This window comes from Mesocricetus auratus, unplaced genomic scaffold, assembly GCF_017639785.1.
Source record: "Mesocricetus auratus isolate SY011 unplaced genomic scaffold, BCM_Maur_2.0 Super-Scaffold_100676, whole genome shotgun sequence".
NCBI classification, from domain to species: Eukaryota; Metazoa; Chordata; class Mammalia; order Rodentia; family Cricetidae; genus Mesocricetus; species Mesocricetus auratus.
Genome location: NW_024429266.1, coordinates 175,998,602 through 176,022,511, shown reverse-complemented (window position 1 = coordinate 176,022,511; position 23,910 = coordinate 175,998,602). Strand labels below are relative to the sequence as shown.

The 23,910-nt window shown below is 48.9% G+C and overlaps 1 protein-coding gene across 10 annotated transcripts in view; it reads left to right on the top strand.

Annotated features, from left to right (window-relative positions):
* The first annotated feature begins 4,141 nt into the window (after positions 1-4,141).
* Tmem40 (transmembrane protein 40) overlaps positions 4,142-23,910 on the top strand; it is a 32,488-nt gene continuing 12,719 nt past the window's right edge. Inside the window, exons 1-2 of one of the 10 annotated variants that reach the window (XM_040738792.1) lie at positions 8,633-9,048; positions 21,582-21,684. Coding sequence is in view for 6 of the 10 variants with exons in the window: in XM_040738790.1 (XP_040594724.1) it covers positions 8,880-9,048 (169 nt within the window). In the remaining 4 variants the exon portion in view is untranslated. Of the gene's footprint in view, positions 4,353-8,628; positions 9,049-21,581; positions 21,743-23,910 lie in introns of those variants that run through there. The other 9 variants (XM_040738793.1, XM_021224812.2, XM_040738791.1 and 6 more) reach the window with 9 other exon arrangements.

The following is a 23,910-nucleotide window of genomic DNA, read 5'->3' as shown; positions in this document are numbered from 1 at the left end:
CTCTTGCTTCCTTTGTATCCCTGGGATGTGATCTGCCGGCTTCCTGCTCTGCCCACTTGCTACCACGCCTCCCCAGCCAGTGTGGTACCTGTATGGTGGTCAGAGGGCAACCTCCAGGAGTCAGTTCTCTTTTCCTACAGTGCATGTCCCAGGGGTTGAACATCAGTGATCAGCCTGGAGAGCAAGTGTGTTTACCAGCTGAGTCATACCACCAATATGGACTTATCTTATTCATTCATTTCATCTTGAGACAGGATCTCATCATGTAGCCTTGACTGTCCTGGAACTTACTCTGTAGGCCAGACTAGCCTCAAATTCATGAAGATCTGCCTGCCTCTGTCTCCCAACTGATGGGATCAAAGGCATGTGCCACCATGCCCAGTGTCTTGGTTACTTCCTATTGCTGTGAAGAGACACCTCGACCAAGGCAGCTTATAAAAGAAAACATTTACTGAGGCTCACATTTCAAGAGGGTTAAAGTCCATCACGGTGGGGAACATGGCAGTAGGCATGTACGATGCTAGAGCAGTAGCTGAGAACTCACACCCTGACCCACAGGCATGAGGCAGAGATATCTAACTGGGTCAGACACGGGCCCACTCCCAGTGACATACCTCGTCCACAAGGCCATGCTTCTGGATCCTTCTCAAACATCTCCGCCAACAGGGACTAAGCATTCAAATACACAAGCCTATGGGGGGTATTATCATTCAATCCACCATACCCAGCTTTCTTTGTTTATTAGGATTAAATTAACTTATTTAGGCAATAGAGATGGCTCAGAGGTTAAGAACATTACTACTCTTGCAGAGGACCAGGGTTCAGTTCCCAGCACCCACACAGTGGCTCATAACTCTAGCCCCAGAAGATCAAACACCTTCTGGCTTTTGAAGGCTTCTGCATCACATATGATCAAACAGGCATACCACATACACACAAAATCTTAAAACATTGCATGTAATTAATTCACTTATTGTGTGTGGTGGGAGGTGTGTGGATGCATGGGTACAGGGGCACACCAGCGGAGACCAGAGAACCACTTCCAGGGGTCAGTTCTCCTGCTACCATGGAGATCCTAAGGATGGAATTAGGTCATCAGGTTTGGTGGCAGGTCCCCTTACCTACTGAGCCATCTAACCAACCCCTCTACGTTATTTTTGAGACAAAGTCTTTCACTGAACTTGAAACTCAATGATTGGCTAGGCTGTCTAATGAGACTCCAGGAACTTCCTGTCTTAGCATTCTAGTGCTGGGCCTATGGGCTTACTTCAAAGACTGCCCTGGCCTGTTTTCATTTTCAGGCAAAGTCTTCCTATATATCCTGGCTGGCCTAGAACTCTCCATGAGAATGAGACTGGCCTTGGACTCACCTGTGATTCTCCTACCACTGAGGTATACACAATTACACCTGGCTTTGCTTATTTTAAGATGGATATTGGGGGTCCAAACCTAAGTCCTCACATTTGGATAGCTTGTGCTTTCTTACCCACCCAAGCTGTCTCCCGAGCACATATCTCTTTCTGTGTATATTGTGGAATACTCCCTTCTGGACATGACATGGCCTTTGGCATCTTGAAATCAGAGAAGCTGTACCTACCCTCTCAAGATTAGTCTGATAACTTAGGAGAGACAAAGAGTGTCAGACTCTCTTGAGTGCCAGCCCCCCTCCCCATGCCCCAGTTGCAGTGTGGTCTGGAGAAGCACCATGGTGTTGAAGGTGGAAGGTCAGCGGGGTGGGGGAGGACCCCATCTATGCAGCTGTGGGAGGCAGTCAGCCTTACTAGAGTGGGTATTGGTGGAATGGGCTGTCTGGGGGCCACCTATGCTCCTTTGAGTAAACCCAGTAAACTTATTGGTTCTCCCGACTGGACTTGGGTGGAATTGTTTCTTCAGTTTGTCATGAGTGCCCTATTGTGGGGTGAATTGATGAATGTTTGTGTCCTCCCAGAAGTCACACAATCATAGGCCTGTATGACCTATTGGTTCCTTTCTGTGGGAAGCAGTGACTCAAGCCAGGACAGGGCCGTGGGAGGAGGGCAAGAGGCAGGCTGGGGAGAGGGACTGCACAGGCTCACACCACAAGCCTTCCTTGCCTCTCATACCCATGGGAAGGTGTCGGATACCTGCCCTAGCTTGAGCTGTGCTGAGACGCTACTCATACGGGAGTTACCTCTAGTTACTGGAGGGTTCCAGGGCTGGAAGCAGGCTCTGGCTATGGAGATGACCCTGGTCCAAATACCTGATCACAAAGCACTCTCCAAGAACCTTTGCGTGGTTAGTGGGATGGCCCAGTGGGTGCCTGCAGTCAAACCTGTGTTTGATCCCTGGAAAGCGCATGGTGGCAGGGAGAACCGACTCCTGTAAGTTGTCCTCTGACCTCCACACATGCACTGCGACTTCCTCAATAAATAAATGTAACGAAACTCATAAGAAGGTTCTTTGATCTTCCTCCCTCCATCCTGGCTTCCTCCTTCCATTCTAACTTCTTTTCTTCCTCTTCTAATTTGAAAATTAAAAAAAATCCCAGTGGTGGTGGCACACTGGGAAGGCAGAGGCAGGTGGATCTCTGAGTTCCAGAACAGCCTGGTCAACAGAGTGAGTTCCAGGACAGTCAAGGCTACACAGAGAAAGCCTGTCTGGAAAACAAAAACCGAAACAACACCAACAAAAAAGGAAATCTTATTTGATCTTCTAGATCTTTCCGTTTCTAGCATCCAGGTAGGGTGACTCATAAATGCCTGTAACTCCACCTCCAGATGATGTGTACCTCACACACATGTGCCTTCATCTGTCGAGACATGTGAACCTCACACACGTGTGCCTTCAGAAACACCTTAGCAGTCTTCCCTGTCCCTTCCCAATGATGCCCTGGTCCCCAGGAAAGAGGGTCTCTGCATGAATGCCCCTATTGACTTGGCTTTAAGGAAAGTCCCCTTCCCTGAAATCCAGACCTTGATCCCTCTAGGACCTATTGGATACATTTGCTATGAAGTTGGTCCCTTCAGGACCTATTGAATACATTTGACTGCTATGAAGTTGGTCCCTCTAGGACCTATTGGATACATTTGCTATGAAGTTGGTCCCTTCAGGACCTATTGGATACATTTGACTGCTCTTTGAAGTTGGTCCCTCTAGGACCTATTGGATACATGTGACTGCTCTATGAAGTTGATCCCTTCAGGACCTATTGGATACATTTGACTGCTGTGAAGTTGGTCCCTCTAGGACCTATTGGATACATTTGACTGCTCTATTTTCCTTCTGTAATAGAGAGCTAGTGTTTGTGCCAAATGGAGGGAGCCACAGTGAGCTTGGTCAGCTGAATTCTCAGATATATTTCTTTGTTGTTATTTAGATTAAGACAAGGTCTCGATATATTATCCCAGCTGGTTTCAAACTCACAATCCTCCTGCCTCAACCTCCTCAGTGCTCAAGTTAGAGGCACGAGCCGCCACATCTGTTTCAGAACCTCCAAATCTTACCAGTGACCTCAAGTAGGTTACTTACCTTTGGCTTCAGGGTCTCCCTGAAGTTGTTCGCTCTGGAGGGGTTGGCCCGATCATCAGTGGCCTCTCTGCCTTTTCTCACTTTGGCAAGCTAGTCTAGGGACAGAGACTGTGCAGTGCATGCCTGTCCAAGATGAGAGAGGAGAGCAAGAAAAATGTCTCCTTCCACAGAGTACCCATGAGGGCTTGCTTGAAGGTCAGAGAATCTGGCTTATGGTCCCTCCTTTGCCCCCAGAGTCCTTGGCATCCACAGGCAAGTCCCTTCAACCTCTAGGCCTAGACTTGCTCATCTGTAAAGTGAGCCTAAGGGTGACTATATTCAAGGGTCAGGTACGGTGTCACAGGCCTTTAATACCAGTACTTGGGGGACAGAGACGGGGGAATATCTGTGAGTTGAAAGCCAGCACGGTGTACAAAACACTTCTAAGTGGGCCGTAACTACACAGTGACACTTTGATTTTGAAAAGAACGACTATTTATTCAGGAGCTGGAGACTTGGCTCACCCATAGAACTCTTGCCCAGCACCCACCAGTGAGGTGCTAAGCTCAGGGTGTGGCTCAGCAGTATCCTTGCCCGGCTTGCAGGAAGCCTACATTCTATTCCCAGCACTGGGAGGGGGGGAATCCAAATCACTAAAAACCTGTTCATTCAGTCTGCTTCACTGCTGTGAATAGACAAGGAATGGCTATTCAGCACTTTCAGAGGGTGGCCCATGGACACGGGAAATATCTGTCCACCACGAGTTGACAAAGGATTCAAATCTGTTAGCCCAGCAGCAAAAGCGAGCAAGAGAGAGGGAGAGCAAGCAGAAAGCAGGCGCGGACTGACATCTCACCAAAAGAAAGGTAAATAAGCGTGGGGAGAGGTGTCCTGCACGGTTAGCCATTAGGGAAAGATCCAGGAGACCAATGGCTGGGGTGTGGCCCCCTGCTGGGGGCTTGCTTCACTGCATAAAGCTCTCAGTTTAATCCCCAGCACCACAGAGAAGAGGGGGGGGAGGAGGGGGAGCAGGAGGGGGAGCAGGAGGGGGAGCAGGAGGGGGAGGGGGAGCAGGAGGGGGGAGCAGGAGGGGGGGGAGGAGGAGGTCAGATTTCAGATGTAGACTTGAATGGCACAAACTGGAGCTGTGTAAGCCTGTGGGTTAACTTGGAGTTTCTCCATGGAGGAGTGGAAAGGGCTGTGGTTTCAAGCCAGAGACACCTTGGTGCAAATCTCATCCCAGCCTTGTGACCTTGAGAAAAATCATTTCCTTTCACTTCCCATATCCATGAGATGGACAAAATACTATATGACTTAGGGTTGTGTTGGTTTGTGTTAATTTTTTAAAAAGATTTATTTATTTATTATGTGTTCAGTGTTTTGCCTGCTTGCATGTCTGCACACCAGAAGAGGGCACCAGATCTCATTATAGATGGTTGTGAGCCACCATGTGGTTGCTGGGAATTGAACTCAGGACCTCTGGAATAGCAGCCGGTGCTCTTAACCTCTGAGCCATCTCTCCAGCCCCAGTTTGTGTTATGTTTAATTAACCAATTAATTTTTTAAGTAAAGTGTCCCTTTGTAGACCAGTCTGGCCCCAGACTCACAGAGATCCTCCTGCCTCAGCCCTTGTACACTGGGAGTACAAGTTTAAGTCACCACTCCTGGCCTTAGAGGATTCATTTACTAGACAATTTCAGATGGTAAAGGTAGGTTCTGCCTCCCAGATGTCCTTCTGGGAGGATCTAAACAGCCAGAGGCCTGGTGCTCACAGCTCTACACCTATGGGCATATATGTCAGGCCTAAGAAGACACTAGGGGCTTCTTCAGGACTCCCCGTGGCCTCATTCCAAGAACACTAAGGCATAGCACAAAGGCTGGGTGTCACTGGGCAGTATACATAAGCGCCCTTGTCATGTGTAGGGAACTGCTGCCTCACCATTCTGACAATGGGGAAACTGAGGCTGAGCTGTCTGACAGTTGTCTGAAGAGAACACACGCCTGCTGAGTCAGGGGCCTGGCCAGCAGTTCTGGAATGCAGGAAAGCTGTAAGTCACGATCAGCTGCTGTGCTGACTCCCTAGGACTGTCAGCTGCACTTGATCATGGTGGGAGGCTGTGCCGTGAATCACCCACACTCTGGCCACTGAAGTCACCTGGGTGGAGCTAAGCTGGAGCAGAGGCTCCTTGACACCTCAGACAGGTCTGTCCTGACTGTGACATCTGCCCACGTGGGGGTGCATCTGTCATGCTCCGGGAAAATACCCAAGCAGGTGCCACAGAAGAGGCAGAGAGGGAAACTGAAGCTCAGGGAGGGAGGTGCCTAGTGACAGGATTAGAAGGCAAACCAAAGGTAGCAGGTGGCTTTGGGGACACTTTCTGTGTGCCAGGCATTTGAACCTGCAGACGGCAGATGTCAGCACAGCAGGCTAAGATAGCCTGGTCTCTCACAACTTCTCTGGATGGAGCATGTCTGGGTGTCTGGGAAGGAGCGCAGGGTCTGAGAGGTTTCTGGGTGATTCTGTCCCTTGCTCCTTTGGTGAAGTGAGACAGTATGAGAATAACCAAGTTAGTTGTTTGTTTTGGAGACAGACTCCCCCATGCAGCCCAGGCTAGCCTGGAACCCAACATTGTCTTGACTAACTTCTGAGGGCTAGGATTGTAAGTGTGAACTACTATGCTCAGTTTAAGAATACCTAAATTAGTCTAGCCTCCTCATACTGGCTTAAAAGGGGCCCTGAGCTGGGCAGTGGTGGTACAGGCCTTTAATACCAGCAGAGGGAGGCAGAAGGAGGCAGAGCTCTGTAAATTCGAGGCCAGCCTGGTCTATAGAGTTCCAGAATAGCCAGGGCTGTTACACAGAGAAACCCTGTCTCAAAAAACAAGCAAATAAACAAACAAAAATAAGGGTCTTGAAGTTTCTTTTTATATACTGCTCTTGGGAGGAGGGCCCATTGCCCAACCTATCAACATATTTCCCTTCTAGCAAGTTCTAGCAAGGTGGAATTTTGCCTGTGTGCTTGTGTGTCACTGAACACTGGCCATCAGGGCTCTTCTCCGTGGCCTCTGAATCACAGTCTCATCAGATAGGAACTGTTGGAGGAAGGAGGAGAGTTACAGTCAGTCTGAGGGTTTCCCTCACCCCTACATCCTTACCCCCACGTTCCTGAGACCTGTTGGCTGTGCTCTCTGAACCAGCCCCATCATACACTGCAACTACTAAACATTTTAGACTTTCAGTGGCTACATTAAAAATAGTTTTAAAGTTTTACTAACATACTTTATAAACCAAGTCTATCCATCAGTAACTCATCTAACATCATCAATGCAAAAGGCAAAGGAAGTATGAGCAGGGCGTGGTGGTATATGCTTTCAATAATAGCCTTTGGAACCAGGCCGTGGTATACACACCTTTAATCCCAGCACTCCGGAGGCAGAGGCAGGCAGATACCTGTAAGTTTGAGGTCAGCCTGGTCAAGAGAGTGAGTTACAGGGCAGTCAAAGCTACACAGAGAAATCCTGTCTTGAAAAACCAAGGGGGGGGGGGGGGGGAGATCTTGGGAGACAGAGACAGTTGGATCTCGGTTAGTTTGAGGCCAGCTTGGTGTACATAATGAGTTCCAGGACAGCCATAGCTACATAGTGAGGTTCTGTCTCAAAAAGAATTATTCTCTTTTTTTCCTTCCAGCATTTGCAATTCAGTATGCATTTTTCATGCCCTGGGCATCTCAGTCACCCAGTCACCGTCCCCAGGCCCTGTCATCCCTGTGGCTGGCAGACACGGTCCTTCTTAGCATACCCTGGAAGTTCCCATGACCCTGCCCCTAGTCCCCTGTCTCCCTGTCCCTCAGTCAGTTCACAGCAGCTTCCAAGGGCTGAATTCTGAGCAGACCTGACCGTGCAGCTCCCCACTGCCCCCAGGTCCCCATGTAGTTCCTTGGTCTGCCTCTCTGGCTTTCTCTCAGTCTCTTTTAGCTCCAGACACCCCCACCCCCACCCCCACCGCTGCTGCCACACACACACACACACACACACACACACACACACACACACACACACTAGGCTGTTCAGATCTCATTCTCATTCAGCAAAATTGACTGAGTGCCTTCTACACAGTGGTCACTGTCCCAGGTCCTATAGCAACTACTCTATGAAGAAATCTGTACAAGAAAATAACCTGGGGTGGGGACCATGAATGAAGCAGGCTGAGCGGTAGTAGAGCTGGGGCTCCTGCTCTAGTAGGTGATCAAGACAGGCCCCTTGGGGGAGGTGACATTTGAACAGAGACAGAAGAATGTAGGAAGGAGCCAGGTGGCTTTCTAGGGACAGCCAGTGCACACGCCCAGAGTTTGGTATCTATCTGGGATATTTGGAGATTTTCCAGTATGGCACTGGCTGAGGGAGAGGGACTTTGTGAGAATGGCTGTGTCCTGAGAACCGGAGGGCATGGCAGAAGCAAGGTGGCTGGGATGGTGGTGTAGACTTGCATGGTGACAGGGATGGTGGTGTAGACCTGCATGTGGCTGGGATGGTAGTGTAGACCTGCATGTGGCTGGGATGGTGGTGTAGACCTGCATGTGGCTGGGATGGTGGTGTAGACCTGCATGTGGCTGGGATGGTGGTGTAGACCTACATGTGGCTGGGATGGTGGTGTAGACCTGCATGTGGCTGGGATGGTGGTGTAGACCTGCATGTGGCTGTGGAAGTGAGTGGGGGCGGCACCCGGGACAAGTCAGACTTGCCTCACAGGTCAAGTGTATACTAAGCTTGAGAGAACAGTCAAGGGCTGGGCCTGAGCTCAGGATGTGGGTGGCTCCTTTCCCAGAAAGCTCCTGGCTTTGCCTTTTGCCCCTGCTGACTGGTACTCCCCAGGACAGTGGCAGCACAGGGTGACTGAGGAGTGCGTGCAAGACTAAGGTGGCAGTTGTGTGACGTTTCCTGACTCTAGAAGACTTGGTTCCTCCCCATCCTAGACAGGTGCTGCTCTGCTGACCTGCCCTGGCTCTGGCCCAGTTCCCTTCCCAGGAAGCACTGCCCTAGCTTTCAGGCCCTCCCATGGTCGCTGAGCTCCCTGCATATACATACCACTGCAGCCTCAGCTTCCAGGAGCAGGGAATGTGACAGAGTCTTCTAACTTGTAGGGCAGGTCAGGACACGTGACTGGGGCCTGAATCAACCTCCTGTGCAAAGAGGGGTTGCCCAAGACACACCTTCCTGGGAGCTTGTCACAGCCTAGGGCGACCTAACATGGTTGCCGCTGGGGGCTTGGGGTGACCGACCATGTGATCCTGGGATCTGCAGCAGTACGTCTGCCACCATCTGCCCCTCCTAGCATGCTGGGGAAGAGGCAAGTCAGACAGGAAGGCCTGGGGGCTGATAGCACCACAGGAAGGAATGCCACAACACCCGGGTGAGCCAGTGAGGCCCAGGGGCAACGTCATGGTGTCATGGTTGCCCCGCCCTCTGCTTGTCAGGATGCCATGGCCTCTCCTTCCCCAGTCGGGCCACATTCGCAATCAGCACAGTGCTCGCCTTGCTACTCACACAAGCCCAGGGACTCCAGGTAATGGGACATGGGACTGGTCAGGCAGAGGGGCAGGTGGCTGGTTTTAGGACTGGGAGACATGGTTGATCCTTAGGCTTGGCTCTGTGTGCTTCCTTTGGGGACTTGGGATGGAAGCCCAACTGTGTACCTTCTAGATGGCTGAGGCCCCTAGTCTCCACTGTGGGTGAAGTCGGGCCCCAGCTGAGGGATGCAAAGGGTTTGACTTGGATCAGTTAAAGCCACCACCACCCCTCCTGGAGGAGGAAGCCCCCTCCCCCGCCCCACAGGAGACCCAGCCAGGTTGGGAGACATGGGAGAAGCCTATGCTGAAAGGCACCTGTAGAGTCATTACTGACCACAGTGGGAGGAGAGCGGGCAGAGCCTCTCAGGGATGACCCACCAGGGATGACCCCCCGGGGGTGCTGGCATACCCCAGGGAGCCAGCCCCACCCACCCCACTTGGGGTCACTTCTCTTCATGGCAGCCATCCTCACCCTGCGGTCTCTGCCCAGAGCATCCTGGTCCTCAAGCTTCCAACAGGCTTTTTAAGGGGGAGAGAGGTTATTCGAGAGGTTATCGTCTTCTTTTCTGTGTAAAATGCCCCAGAGACTCCAGAGCCCTACATAGAGCTTGGGAGCCTGTGCTAGGGGAGGCGTGGTGAAAGGTAACTTGTGGGGGTCCTGCTCAGAGTCAGGCAAGCAGATCGTAAGGAATAGGACTGGACTCAGGGTGACGTGGCAATGCCACCTGGGCTCTGAAAGTCCCCTGAAGCTGCTTTCTCAGCCATGACTGTTCTTGCTCTCTCTCTTTGTCTCTGTCTTTCTCGCTCTCTCTCTGAAACAGCTTTATGAACCAGGTTTGACAACATATATCTGTAATCCCAGTACTAGAGAGGTAGGGTCAGAAGGATCAGGAGTTCAAAGTCACCCTCAGCTACATAGTAAATTCAAGGCCAGCCTGGGCTATATAAGACCCTGTCTCAACTGCCCCTGCCAGCCAAAACTACGTTATTGACAGATGGAATTTACTTGCCATAATCTCTCTCTCTCCCTCCCTTCTCTCTCTCTCTCTCCCCCCCCCATAGGGTTTCTCTATGTAACATCCCTGGCTTTCCTGGAACTTACTCTGTTACTCTGTACCTGAGGCTGGCCTTGAACTCACAGAGATCCACCTGCCTCTGCCTGCCAAGTGCTGGGATTAAAGGCGCATGCCACCATGCCCCGCAATCTTTCCCTTTTATAAGGTTCAGTTCAGAGGTTTCTCATATGTCACTGAGTTATAAAACCTTGACTATCGTGTATTTAAAACACTTTTTAGATAGAGCTGGTGTCCCACAATGGGCGCTTCCCCCACGAACACTGACTGTCTTGACCCAATGGATGCAGCTTGGCATTTCAGACTCTGTAAAAATGTGTTTATTTGTGGATTATGTATGGGCTACCCGTGTGTGCATGCTACGGCACAGATGTGGAGGTCAGAGGGCAGCTCTTGGAAGCCAGAGTCCTCCTTCCACACTGTAAGTCATGGGAGATGGAACTCAGGATGTCAGGTTTGGTGTCAAGTATCTTTACCTGCTGAGCCATCTCTCTAGCCTGTGGCTGGGCAACTCACATGTAGTCCCTCCTGACTTGATGCTCACCCACACTGCACCAGACCCCCCTTCCTTCCCCTGTGAGGCTGGATAGTCCTATTCATGCCTTATTTTGTGCATCACTTAGCAGTTGGTGGGGATTTGTGCTGTTACCACTCTCCGGCTGTTTCAAATGAAGCAGCACAAGCATTCATGTGTTGGTCTCTGTATAGATAGGGGTTCTCACTTCTTTTAAATTTTTCTTTTTAAATAACGCTTACTTATTTAGTGTGTGGATATGTTTGTGTACAAGTGCACACGCCACAGCGCATGTGTAGAGGTCAAGTACAACATGCTGGAGTTGATTCTCTCCTATTGTTAGGTCCTGTGGATTGAATGATTGAATTCAAGTCGTTAGGCTTGGTGGTAAGCACCTTAACCTTAACCCATTGGGCTTTTTTTTTTTAACGAGACAGGGTTTCTCTGTATTGTTTTGGAGGCTGTCGGTCCAGCCTGGCCTCGAACACACAGAGATATGCCTGCCTCTGTCTCCCGAGTGCTGGGATTAAAGGCATGCGCCACCACTGCCCGGCCCCATTGGGCTATCTTACAAGCCCAGAATCCAGTTCTTTTGAGTATATACCTAGGAGAGGAATCCTGGATCAGCTGGTAACTATGGTTAGCATTTTGAGGTACTGTCCAACTATTCTCTAGGGCAGACTACACAATCTCACCTCGCCACCACAACCCACAAGAGCTCTCGCTAGTGTCTCCCCATCCTTGCCAACACTTGTTATTGTCTGTCTAACTTTAACCATGCTAGTGGGAGTGAAGTGGAATCTCATTATTGTTTTGATTTGTATTTCCCTAATGATTAATGATATAGAGATCTACTGGCCATGTGTACGAGAAACATTTATTCATATCCTGTGCCCACTTTTAAACTGGGCTAGATGTCATTTTATTGCAACACACTCACACACACACCAGCAACAACACAAAGCAAAGGGGCATACAGAGCAAATGTCAACTCACTTCAGAACATGGAGCAGCCATCTCCAGATAAGCCACTTGATGAAAACCGAGCATTCAGGGCACTGTGCGACTGAGCTGGCGAGCTTTGCTTAGGTACAGCAGTGCATTCTCAACTTACCTACATCTCATGGTGTGTTGTCAGGACCCAATCCCACTGTAAGTTGGTGAGCATCTGAGTCTACACATTAGGTGCCGTGCGGTCGTGTCCTGAAGCCTGGTATCCACAGGGAGTGAAGATGACTACTGAAAAGAGGAAGAGCATCTTTGTTTTTTTAAAGCACTTTTCTTGATATTGATCCAGTAAGCAATTTTGCCCAGGCTAGAGTTGCATGTCCTCAATGATAGCAAGGCTGGCAGAGGACTTGGTGCCATGGCAGGGCCGACTGAGCTCCTTGTACTTCCAAGATTAGCTCCATCTCCATCTGCGTTTTTTTTCCCCCCTGGGGACTCTGAGGCCACTTGCTCACCCTTGGGGCTGATTCAGTGACAAGTGTGTCGACTGAGTCTCACATCCACCCAGTGGTGCTCCTGCACACTGCTTGCACCTCAGCCTGCATTGTGGGGGCTCCTCAATGGCCTTGGGGACACTGCACAGGGACACTTGTACTCTGCTTGACATGGACCAAGGGTGTACATCAGGATTGTACTATGTGCTATTAGCTGCTTTTCATTAAAAATGCAGTAGAAAAAGGATCCTAGGGCTGGAGAGATGGCTCAGTGGTTAAGAACACTGGCTGCTCTTCCAAAGGGCCCAGGTTCAATTCCCAGCATCCACGTGGCAGCTGACAAATGTCTGTAACTCCAGTTTCAGGGAACCTGATGTATTGACACAGACATACATGCAGGTAAAACACCAGTGCACAGAAGGAAAGAAAGGAAGGAATGGCGGGGGGAATCCTGTGTGGCAGTACACACCTTTAATCCCAGTACCCTGGGAGTCAAGTGTATCTCTCTAAGTTTGAAGCCAGCTTGCTCTACATAGTGAGTTCCGGGACAGCCAGGGATACACAGTGTCCCTGTCTCAAGAGACAAACAGACTTTGTTTCTGCCCTGGAGATGTTTGTTCCAGGGACTAACCGGTTTTGGGCTGAGGACGTGGTCACTAACGGTTACTGCTCACAAACTGGATTCCACACTTGACTGCGCTCAGGGCCACCCAAAGCAGTTGTTCTGAGAAATTACTTCGTGTTCTGATCTGGATGGTTTCACAGCCCAAATGGGAGTGACCCTGTACTGACCCTGGGTAGCAGCCTGGGCTTGCTCAGGTGGTGTTCAACCCTGAGTCCCTGTTCCTCCAGCATGTCTGTTAGATGGAGTCTTGGGCCCCCACATCCTCTGGGTTCTGTTGGTCTCTCCAGATCGTGTTCTGTGCAGAGCACGAATCCAAGGAAGAAGGGTGGGGTAAAGAGGATATTCAATGCTATAAGGAAAACAATATATTTATTTACCAGAGAGAGAGTCGCACAAGCTAGGAGTTAGAAGCGTGGCTGGCTTTCAAGAGAATAAAGGGAGGGTCCTTTTCCTTTCACTGTCTTTTATATCTACCTGTGTCAGTTTACATGTCCCCGCCCTCGTGGGCGGATAGCCTTGTGGGGTTCACCCCTACAGTGGGGAGATGGGGGTCGTCTTCCTCATGTGGACTCTGCTTCTGTTCATGTGGCTGTGCTAGCTCGCCTCTGTGCTTGCTGCCTTGTTGGTTTATACTGCCACCTTAGCACGCAGTCATTGTCTACCTACTATGTGTTGCACATCAAGCTAGATGCTTACCTTTCAAGTTATCTTAAAAAACATCTCAGGTCTTCAGACGTTCAAGGCCAGTTACATGAAATCGTCTGCCAAATAAACATCTGAGATCTAAGTCTGGTGTAAGTGGTGCACACCTGTAATTCCAGCACCTGGAAGGCTGAGATGGGATGGTCTTAAACTGGAGGCCAGCCTGAGCTACATGCACGTCTCAGAAGAAAGCAAAAACAAATAAAAAAGAAAATGCAAGCACCAATTCTCTGTGCTTCCTGACTCAGGGACAGTGTGACCAGCTGCCTTAAGCTCCTGCTTCCAGGCTTCCCCATGGTGAGATGGAGTATGTCAAACCATGAACTAAAAGAAACCCTCCTCCCTCAGAAAATGAAACAAAACAAACAAAAAGTAAACCCACGTTAGGTCTATCTAACAGTCTTCAAACTGGCCCACGGTCCTTTCTCAGTCGCTGTAATCAGGGACGTCACCCTCGATAGTCCCTTTCATCATCTTGGTTCAGCCTAGGTGTCATTCTCAGATCCTCTGTAGCTCCCAGGCCCTAGCAGCATCCTTAGTTCTGCCATGGCCACAGGTCAGTCTAGTCCGGGAAGTGGGCTGGACAGTGTGGGTGTTGTCCCACCATTAAATACCCTAGCCAGACTTGGACAAAACAGTAGACAAAGCAGAAACTGTGACGTGTTCGTTCTCTCCCTTTGATCAGTTCTGTTTCAGCAGCTTTCCATTACCTTAACAGAAGTCCTGAGATAACCTACTTACACAGAGAAGGTTCGCTAGACGTGTGGTACAACACGCAGGAGACAGGCAGAAGGTGCCAGCCTGGGCTACTGGGAAGCTGCAGAATGTGGCAAGTGTGCTCTTTAAAACAAACAGCAAAAACCACAATTTTAACTGCATTTATTTACTTATTTGTGTGTGTGCACGGTGTTCCAGGCATGCGTGTGGAAGTCAACTAGTGGGAGCCAGTCTGGCGGACAGAACTTAAGTTTGTCCAGCTTAGCAGCAGGTGCCTTTACCCACTGAGCGGCCTCGCCAGTTTAAGCTTGTTTCTTTCAGTTGTGTGTGTGTGTGTGTGTGTGTGTGTGTTTGCACATGTGCACATCAGCTTGTGTGCATGTGGAGACCGGAGGACACATCACCTTGTTTGTTCTTTGAGATTCTTATTATTGTTTTATTATGTGTATGGGTGTTCTGCCTGCATGAGAGTGCCTAGTGACCCCAGAGGTCAGAAGCAGGCATTGGATCCCTGGGACTGGAGTTTCAGATGATTGTGCGCTGTCATGTAGGTGCTGGGAAATGAACACAGGTCCTCTGAAAGAATAGCCAGTTTCCTAACTGGCAAGCCACATCTCCAGCCACCCACTTTGTTGTTTGAGACAGGATCTTTCACTGGTCCTGGGCTTCAAAGATTAGGTGAGGCTGGCTGGTCATCAAGACCCTAAGGATCTGCCTGTCTCTGCCTCTCCAGCTTTGAGATTACATGTGTGCACCATAGGCCTGGCTGTTTGCATAGATTCTGGCCATTGAACTTGGGTCCTTATGCACTTTGCCGACTGAGCCGTCTCCTCAGCTCTTTTACGAAGCACTTTTTTTCCTTTGGCTTTTTGAGACAGGCTTTCTCTGTGTAGCTTTGGAGCCTATCCTGGAACTCACTTTGTAGACCTCCCACCTATGCCTCCCAAATGCTGGTATTAAAGGCGTGTGCCACCACCACCCACCTGGAAGCACTTTCTGTGTGTGGGAAACACTTGGTTCCTGCTCACAGGAGCTCAACGACCTTCTTAACTCAACCCTCATAGAAGCCCTTGCAACATAATGGCACTAACCATCTCACACAGGGGGAAATGGACTTGCAAAAGTGAAATGGCAAAGTGGGAGTAAAGTGGGGACACAGACTTTGTATCCCCATACCCCCCCCCCGCTAGAATGGCCTAATCCAAAACCTGTCTGTAAAGAATAAGACAAAAGGTATTAGAGCCTGTGCACTCTCTGGCCTGGAGCCCCGATGAGCTCCAAAGTCCAGTGGTGGCATTTGTCCCTGTTTGTATAGGAGAAGAGGGATACAGAGGAGGCAGGTGACATGTCCACTGGCTCCGGGGAGATGGTGGTAGCCTCGGGACACTCCAGGGCCAGGCTCTTGGGCTGCTGACACAGTTTCTTCTACAGCTCTTGCAACCCTGCTGTGAGGCAGGCTCTGAAGGTACCTGCACTGGTAGGCCACACCTCAGATCCTGCTGCTGGTGAAAAGACCTCTGTGGTCTGTGTCCAGTGTACCCCAGCTGTTTTGAGAGATGGGCACTGCCCACAGTGGGCAGTGACACTATCCAGGCTGGATTCCAGGGGCAGAATTCAACCCTGAGGTTATCAAGGCTGTGTGGAAAACCCTGGACTGCATTCTGGGGACAAGGCCTGGGCTCCTGCATAGTCTAGGAGAGAGACCACTTGAAGGAGAGCTCTCTCCTGCACACCTCAGAGTCTTTAACATTCATATTGCACAAGCCAAACGATTCACTAAAACACAAACTTCCTGCTGTCCTCCCAAGACTGTTAAATGCTGCTCTAGTTTCTCTGACAGGTCCTATCATGCCTGAGCCCAAGGTTCTTTGGGATTGTACAGGTTAACCTGTAAGGCTTTATCTAGAAGGGAGTGCTCCTATACTAGAACGTCAGCACTGGGAGGGCACCACAGAGATGGAGAAACAGGTGCCAAGCAATCCAGCAGTGTTTGGAGAGGAGAGGCTGGAAGCAGGGCAGCCATATGGGAGAGGTTCTGGTGGTGGGCCACAGTCTAGCTACAGGTGGAGAACAATTAGACAACCACATTCTCACCTGATATTTCTCCTAACGTTGGATCCCTGACTTAAAACCAGAGAGTCACAGGAATTTATGGTCACCATGCTCCCCTGAAACCAGATCATTAGTTAAATTTAGAAGACACTGTGTGGGCTGGAAAGATGACTCAGAGGTTAAGAGTACTGGCTGCTCTTCCAGAGGTCCTGAGTTCAATTCCCATTTGGTGGCTCACAGCCATCCATAATGAGATCTGGTGCCCTCTTCTGGCATGCAGGCATACATGCAGACAGAACATAATAAATAAATCTTTAGAAGAAGAAGAAGAAGAAGAAGAAGAAGAAGAAGAAGAAGAAGAAGAAGAAGAAGAAGAAGAAGAAGAAGAAGAAGAAGAAGAAGAAGAAGAAGAAGAAGAAGAAGAAGAAGACACTGTGTATCTAAACAGGAGGGGACTTATGTTTTATGTGCAATATTTTAGGGTTTTGTTTTTATTTGAAGACAGAGTTTCTCCACTCTATAGACCAGACTGTCTCAAATACACAGAGTTCCACTTGCCTCTGCCTCCTGAGTACCGGGATTAAAGGCACATGCCATCTTGCCCAGCTTATTTTAGGCTTTATAATTTAATTCCCATGGTGTTCTGAGCAATTAAGATTCACACTCCATTGTACTGGTGGGGAAACTGAGTCTAAGCACAGTCTGGCAGCAGAGACAAGAGCAAGAACTCAGCAATGAATGGTTTTGAACTTTGATCCCCTTCCAGGACCTCATGGAAAGGTGCAGTGGACCAGACCTTCTGGGGCCTTCTCAGGCTTTGGCTTGCTAGTGAGGAAGGAACACTTTTGGCTTTCAAGGCCTGGAACTTGGGGTTCCAGGAGCATGATGAGCTCAGAGAGGAAAACTGTTGGTCGGGGAGGTGGCTCAGTGAGGAAAAGCTTGCTATACAAGCATGAATATCTGAGTCCAGATCCCCAGAACTCACAGAAAAAGCTAGGCACGTTAGCATGTGCTTGCTAGTGCTGTGAGAGAGGAAACCAACAGACCCTGGGGACTTGATGGCTAACCAATGTGGTCAAACTGGGGAGTGCCAGGGTCAGTGAAAACCCTGTCTCAAAAAATAAATAAATAAAAATAGAGCAATACAGGCAGATCTGATGTCAACCTCTGCATCTACACATGCATGCACAGGTGAGCACATCTGTACACACCATGCATGCACAAACATGCACACACGTGCACATATACTCACACATACACACTTGCACAATACACACTTGTTCGTGCATGCACAGACACATACACACAGGTGCATACGCACGTATGCACACACACACACACACGCACACACGCACACATGCACACACGGTAGCTGGTTTTGGAAAAAGGAAGCTCAGTGGTTGCTGGGCTGCCTCTGTGCTGGACACTGAGTTACAGATGAGTAGATTCTTGGGGCTGAAGAAATGGCTCAGTAGGTAAGGCCCATGTGCAGTTCTTGTAGAGGACCTGAATTCCCGTGCCTCCCAACAGCCAGTTCTAGGGGATGTGATACCTCTGGTCTCCATGGGAACTGTGCTCAAGTGTAAACACCCACATCAACACAGTTTAAAATAAATATTTTTAAAACAAACAAATAAAAAACCAGTTCAAGTAGGTCCTCCATAGTGTTTGCATTCAAATGCCAGAATCTGTAAATTAGGTTGATGACCACAGGAATTTAAAACTGCACCTGGGCCAGGTGTGGTGGTGTATTTCTATGTCCCTGCTACGCAGGAAGCTGAATCCAGGAGTTCTAGGCTATAGTGTGCTATGCCAGTTGGATGTTTGCACTGTTTGACATCTATATGGTGACCTCCTAGGAGCAGGGACCACCAGGTTGCCAAAGAGTGGGGAGCCAGCCCAGGCCGGAAATAAAGCAGGTCAAACCCCAATGCTAATCAGTAATGAGATCACACCTGAAAATAGCCACTGCACTCCAGTCTGGGCTTGGTGTGCCCACGAGGGTTCTTAAAGATGGGCAGACAACAGGGGCAGCAGGTGGATGGCAGAGCAAGGCTGTAGGAGGACTTGAGCTGACACTGTACATCTTGAAGGCAAAAGGATGCTTTGGGGACCCTGGAGCAGGAGTGAGGCTTGAGACGGGGGTGGGGGACATTAGTCTGGATGATATAAAAAAGACAAAACAAAAAGAATCTGTGCATGGTGGTCAAGGTGGGCATGGTGGTTCATGCTTGTAATATTAGTACTTGGGATATTGAGGCAGGAGGACCAGGAGCTCAAAGGTGAGCCCTGGTTACATAGCAAGTTCAAGGCCACTCTGACCTGGATAAGATCTAGTCTCAGTAAATGAAAAGAAAAGAAAAGAAAAGAAAAGAAAAGAAAAAAGTCTTCAGGAGAGCCTCCAGAGAGGAATGTCTACATCTAGGTTTTAGCCCAGGAATATCCATCTTCCATCTGCCTCTTCCTCCCCCTCCTTCCTCTGTACATAAAGATATAAATAAATAAAGAGAAAAATAGGATTTGAGGGTGCAAGCTCAGTAGATGCTGGCCTAGCATGCTAAGGCCCTGGTTCAATCCCCAGCACTGAAATAAAAGAAAAGTTCATGTTGACCTCTAATGTTGTGTCAACTACTAAATGTGTTTTGTTTTGAGCCACTGCAAATGTGGACATTTCTTACAGCAGTCATAAAAAAGGCTTAAGGGACTGAACCAAGTCCTAGGTGGTATGGTATTATAAAGTCTATTTGTTTTTCCTCCATTCCTGTCCTGTACTTCATAAAATCCCTGATATATCTAAGGCCCTTGTGCCTTTGCATTCTAGTGAATAGTAGAGGTTGAGGGAGGTCCAGATGAGCTCTGGTCCCAGAAAGACAAGGTAAGATTGGAGAGTTGGGACGCCCATCCAGAGATTGGAGGAGCAACTGAAGATCACCAGTCACACCTATGTAGTGAAGTCTTGTGGGTAAAACCCCACAAGGACAGGGTGGCACTCTCCGGGGTATCTGTGTGCTTATCTGTTAGCACAAAGACCTCTGTGCCTCCTAACAGGGATGAAACAAACCAGGGCCAGGCTTGCTTCGTTTTGGTTTCATTGCTATTGTTGTTTGCTTGGGACAGATTCTCATGTTGCTCAGGATGGCCTTCAGCTCTCTGTGTATCCAAAGAAGACCTTAAATTCTGGAATCTCCTGCCTCCATCTGTCAAAGGCTAGGATTACAGGCTTGTGTCATCATAACCATTTTATATGATTCTGGAGGTGAACCAGAGTCTTGGGCAGGCCAAGTGAATGTTCTACCAACCGAGCCACAGCCCCTGTCCTGCTTTTTCATTTTTTCTTTCCCTCCCTCCCTCCTTCCCTCCCTCCCTCCCTCCCTCCTTCCCTCCCTCCCTCTCATCCTCCTTCTTTTTTCTTTTTTGAGACAGGGTCTCACTATGTATCTCTGGCTGTCCTGGAACTCACTATGTGGAGTAGGCTGGCTTCAAACTCACATATATCTACCTGTTTCTGTCTCCTGAGTGTTGGAACTAAAGGTGTGCAACACCACGCCTGACAAAGTTGCTTTTACAAATTAGTGTAATGGCTAGGGTAGATCCTAGGGACCTCTGTTAGAGTTCTCTCCAACACTCTTGCTTGGAGATGAAGTTTCTCAATGAACCTTGGCCACACATTCAGACCACAGAAGTGGCCTCATACACGTTTCTTTATTTCCTGGCCTTGGAATTCCTTTGTGAAACAGAATCCTTTGGTACTCCCTCCTGGGTGGTATGGAGTGGCGCGGAAGGAGCAAGTGGCCAGGCTGGGAAGGCTTGCTGAGGTCTTTAGCACCCATCAGTGGGCCTGAGGCATCGAGGTGGGACGAGAACATTGAAAAGGGAAGGGCCCGGGCAGAGAGATGTCTCAGATGCTAACAGCACCGGCTGCTCTTGCAGAGGACCAGGGTTTGGTTCCCAGCACCCTCATGGTGGCTCACTCACAATCTCCTGCAACTCTAGTTCCAGGGGCCCTGGCACCGTCCTTCCTCTGTCATGGTTCCATCTGCCCCTGAGGATAGCTCAACTGCTTCAAATTCTCCAGGAAAGTTGACTATAGTGTGTGCATATGCATTCCCAACTGTTCAGAGAGGAGGATGGCTTTAGTTCAGGGGTTAGACCAGCCTGGGGTAACCCAGCAAGACACTGGGATAATCCAACCTGGGGTAACCCTGCAAGACACTGAGGTAACCCAACCTGGGGTAACCCAACAAGACACTGTCTCTGAAAACAAAGAAAAATGAAGAAGCACTGGGCATTTTGGAAAGAAGTGCCCAAGAATGAGGCATGTCATGTCCTTTAGGGTCAGCCGCAGAGGTGGGTCACCTCAGGAGCTGGGAACCTCTAAGTAGGGATATCTGGTGAGTGGAAGTTACCAGGGTGGGGGTGGGCCTGAGTCTATGAACTTGGACCTTGGACAGGCCATTTACCTGAGCCTCAGTTTCCTCCTGTACAAACTAAGGCTTATGTGGGTTAAATAAGAGTTAAGAAGCTGTGGGCATGATGCAGCTTGTGATGCTCGCACTCAGGAATGAGAGGCAGGGGAATTGTCATAACTTCTAGGAAGACCCTAACTGAAAAAACAACAGCAGCAACAGCAACAAAACAGACCGGGTGCGTTGGCACGCACCCTTAGTCCCAGCACTTAAGCCCAGGCAGGTAGGGCTCTGTGAGTTCTTGGCCAGTCTGGTCTACATAAAGAGTTCTGGGCCAGCCAGGGCTATATAGTAAGACCCTGTCTTAAAAACTAAGCCAAGGGCTGGAGAGATGGCTCAGAGGTTAAGAGCACCAACTGCTCTTCCAGAGGTCCTGAGTTCAATTCCCAGCAACCACATGGTGGCTCACAACCATCCGTAATGAGATCTGGTGCCTTCTTCTGGCGTGCAGACATACATGGAGGCAGGATGTTATATTCATAATAAATAAATAAATCTTTAAAAAAAACTAAGCCAAACCAAGCAAACAGATACGATGGGACAGGAAGGGCCTGGGGTGTCACTCAGCAGCAGAGAGCCTGCTTGGCATGTCCTGAGTTTGATCCCCAACACAACAAATCAGAACAGAGCATAGCTCAGCACTGCAAGTAACAAGACATGCTGTGTTCTCTCCTCCTTTTTCTCTCTTCACTTCTCTTTTTCTCAGCTCCACAAGTCAATCACATGTTATATGGTTTGGTTTCTGTGGTGCTGGCAAGGAACCAGGGCCTTGCCCACTCTGCCACGGAGCTACAATCCTGCCCAGGCCATGGCTTCTGAACCTGAGCCCTGACAGGCTCCTCTTGGCAAGCTCTGTGTGCTCCTGCATGCCTCTTGGTGAACTCGTGCCCCTAGTTGCTGGCTGTGAAAGTTTTAAAACTGTGTATCCTTTCTTGTAGTTGGAAAGTGTAAAGGGGAGGATGGAGCGAAGATACTAAAAGTCACCTCAGGCCCTGCCTCTGAGATGTTTCCATCTGCATCTTCTGACCTTGCAGGATTATTGTAAGGGTCAAATGAGACCATCTTTTTAAAAAATCTCTTATTGTCTGAAAATTCACAGGTGAGAGCTGATCCCAACCTACCTGACTGGTTTGTCAGCAGTGCAGAGGGAATCATGGACATATGTCCTTTGTTGTTTTTTTTTTTTTTTGAAAGATTTTATTCACTTATTATGTATAGAGTGTTCTGTCTGCATGTATGCCTGCAGGTCAGAAGAGGGCACCAGATCTCATGACAGATGGCTGGGAGCCACCATGTGGTTGCTGGGAATTGAACTCAGGACCTCTGGATGAGCAGTCAGTGCTCTTAACCTCTGAGCCATCTCTCCAGCCCAACATATGTCCTTTGTAACATGATTGATATAATACGGATACAAGGGTGGCACGTGTTTTTGTTTTTAATTTATTTATTATATGTGTATGGGCATTTTGCCTCCTGTATGTCTGTACATCATGTGTCTGCAGTGCCCCCCCACGGCCAGAAGAGGGAGTAGGTATCCCATGGAACTGGCGTTCTGGACCATTGTGAGCCACCATGTTAGATGCTGAGAATGGAACCCAGGTTCTTTGCAAGAGCAACAAAGGCTCTTTTTGTTGTTGTTACTTTGTTTGTTTGAGACAGGGTCTTCCTATATAACTCTGGCTGGCCTAGAACTCCCTATGTAAATCAGGCCAGTCTCAAACTCAAAGATCTCCCAGGCTCTGTCTCTTGGCTGCTGGGTACCACCGTGCCCAGCTGCAGCAAGTGCTGAATGGGTCATGACTGATGACCCATCTCCCCAACTCCTGTTGTTTTTCTGTCTTTACATAAATAAATGTAAAAAAAATAGAGATGTAATAAGGCCAAAAGGCTAAAGCAGGAGACTTGCCGTTAGGTTGAGGTTCGCCTGGACTACATAACAAATGAACAAATAAACAAACAAGGTCTGAGGGTTAAACACCTGATGCCAAGCCTGAAGACCTGAGCTCAATGCCCAGGATCCACACGGTGGAAAAGTGAATTCATTCCTGAAAGCTGCTCTCTGACCTCTGCTCACACGAACCCACATACACTGGCATAAGCGATAAATGTTAAAAACAAACAACATCAAAAAACTTCTGGGTAGGTGACACACACTTTGAATCCAGCATTCAGGAGACAAAGACAGGCAGATCTCTGTGAGTTGCAGGCCAACCTGTTCTACATAGCAATTTCTGGACTGGCCAGGGCTACACAGTGAGACCCTGTCTTTAGGAAACAAAATAAAACAAAAACCTAATACTAACATAAATATCACACTTTAAAGGTTGTTTTGTTGCTATTCCTGATTTTGAGAGTCTTATTGTTTCATAGTCTGACACCGAACACCTAACGTCAGACAATGCTCCTGCCCTTAGCCTCTCCGAAAGTGGGAACTACGGGCATTTACCACTGTGCCCAGCTCAGAGAGGGCCCATGTCTGTTCACAGGCACACATGTAGGATGCTAGGCCACAAGACAGCCTGGACTGTTCATCCTGGCCTTCTGTCTCGTTTCAGTCAGGGTGTCTCTGCTGTACACTGGGATAGCTAGTCTGCAATCCAGCAATTCTCCTGTCTCCTCCACCTCCTGGCATAGGGGAATGCTAGGATTACAGATTCAAATGACTTTTCTGTGGACTCTAGGGATCTGAGCTCAGGCCAGCAGGTTTATGAGGCAAGTGATTCAGACACTGAGCCGTCTCTCCAGCCTCTAAAAGACTAGTATCATCAAAAGATGATCAATACTCAAGTTTCCCTAATGCATATTTCTTTGTTTGTTTTGCTTACTTGAGAAAACATATCTCTGTGTATCCCTGGCCCATTTTTTTTTCTGAAGTGGAGCTGGTGAGATGACTTAGTGGGTAAAGACACTTGCTGCCAAGCCTGATGACCAGAATGTAGTCCTTGTGATCCAAATGATGGAGGGAGAGAGCTGATTCTGTAAGTTGTCCTCTGGCCTCCATAAGTGCTGTGCTCTTGAAGGCAACACGCTAAATTTTTTTAATTATTTATTTATTATGTATACAATGTTCTGCCTGCAGGCCAGAAGAGGGCACTGGATCTCATTATAGATGGTTGTGAGCCATCATGTGGTTTCTGAGAATTGAACTCAGGGCCTCTGATAGAGCACTCACTGCTTTTAACCTCTGAGCCATCTCTCCAGCCCCCAAACAATTATGTTTTAAAAATAAAAATGGTTCTGTGAATGGTGGGCACTCCTTTAGTCCTT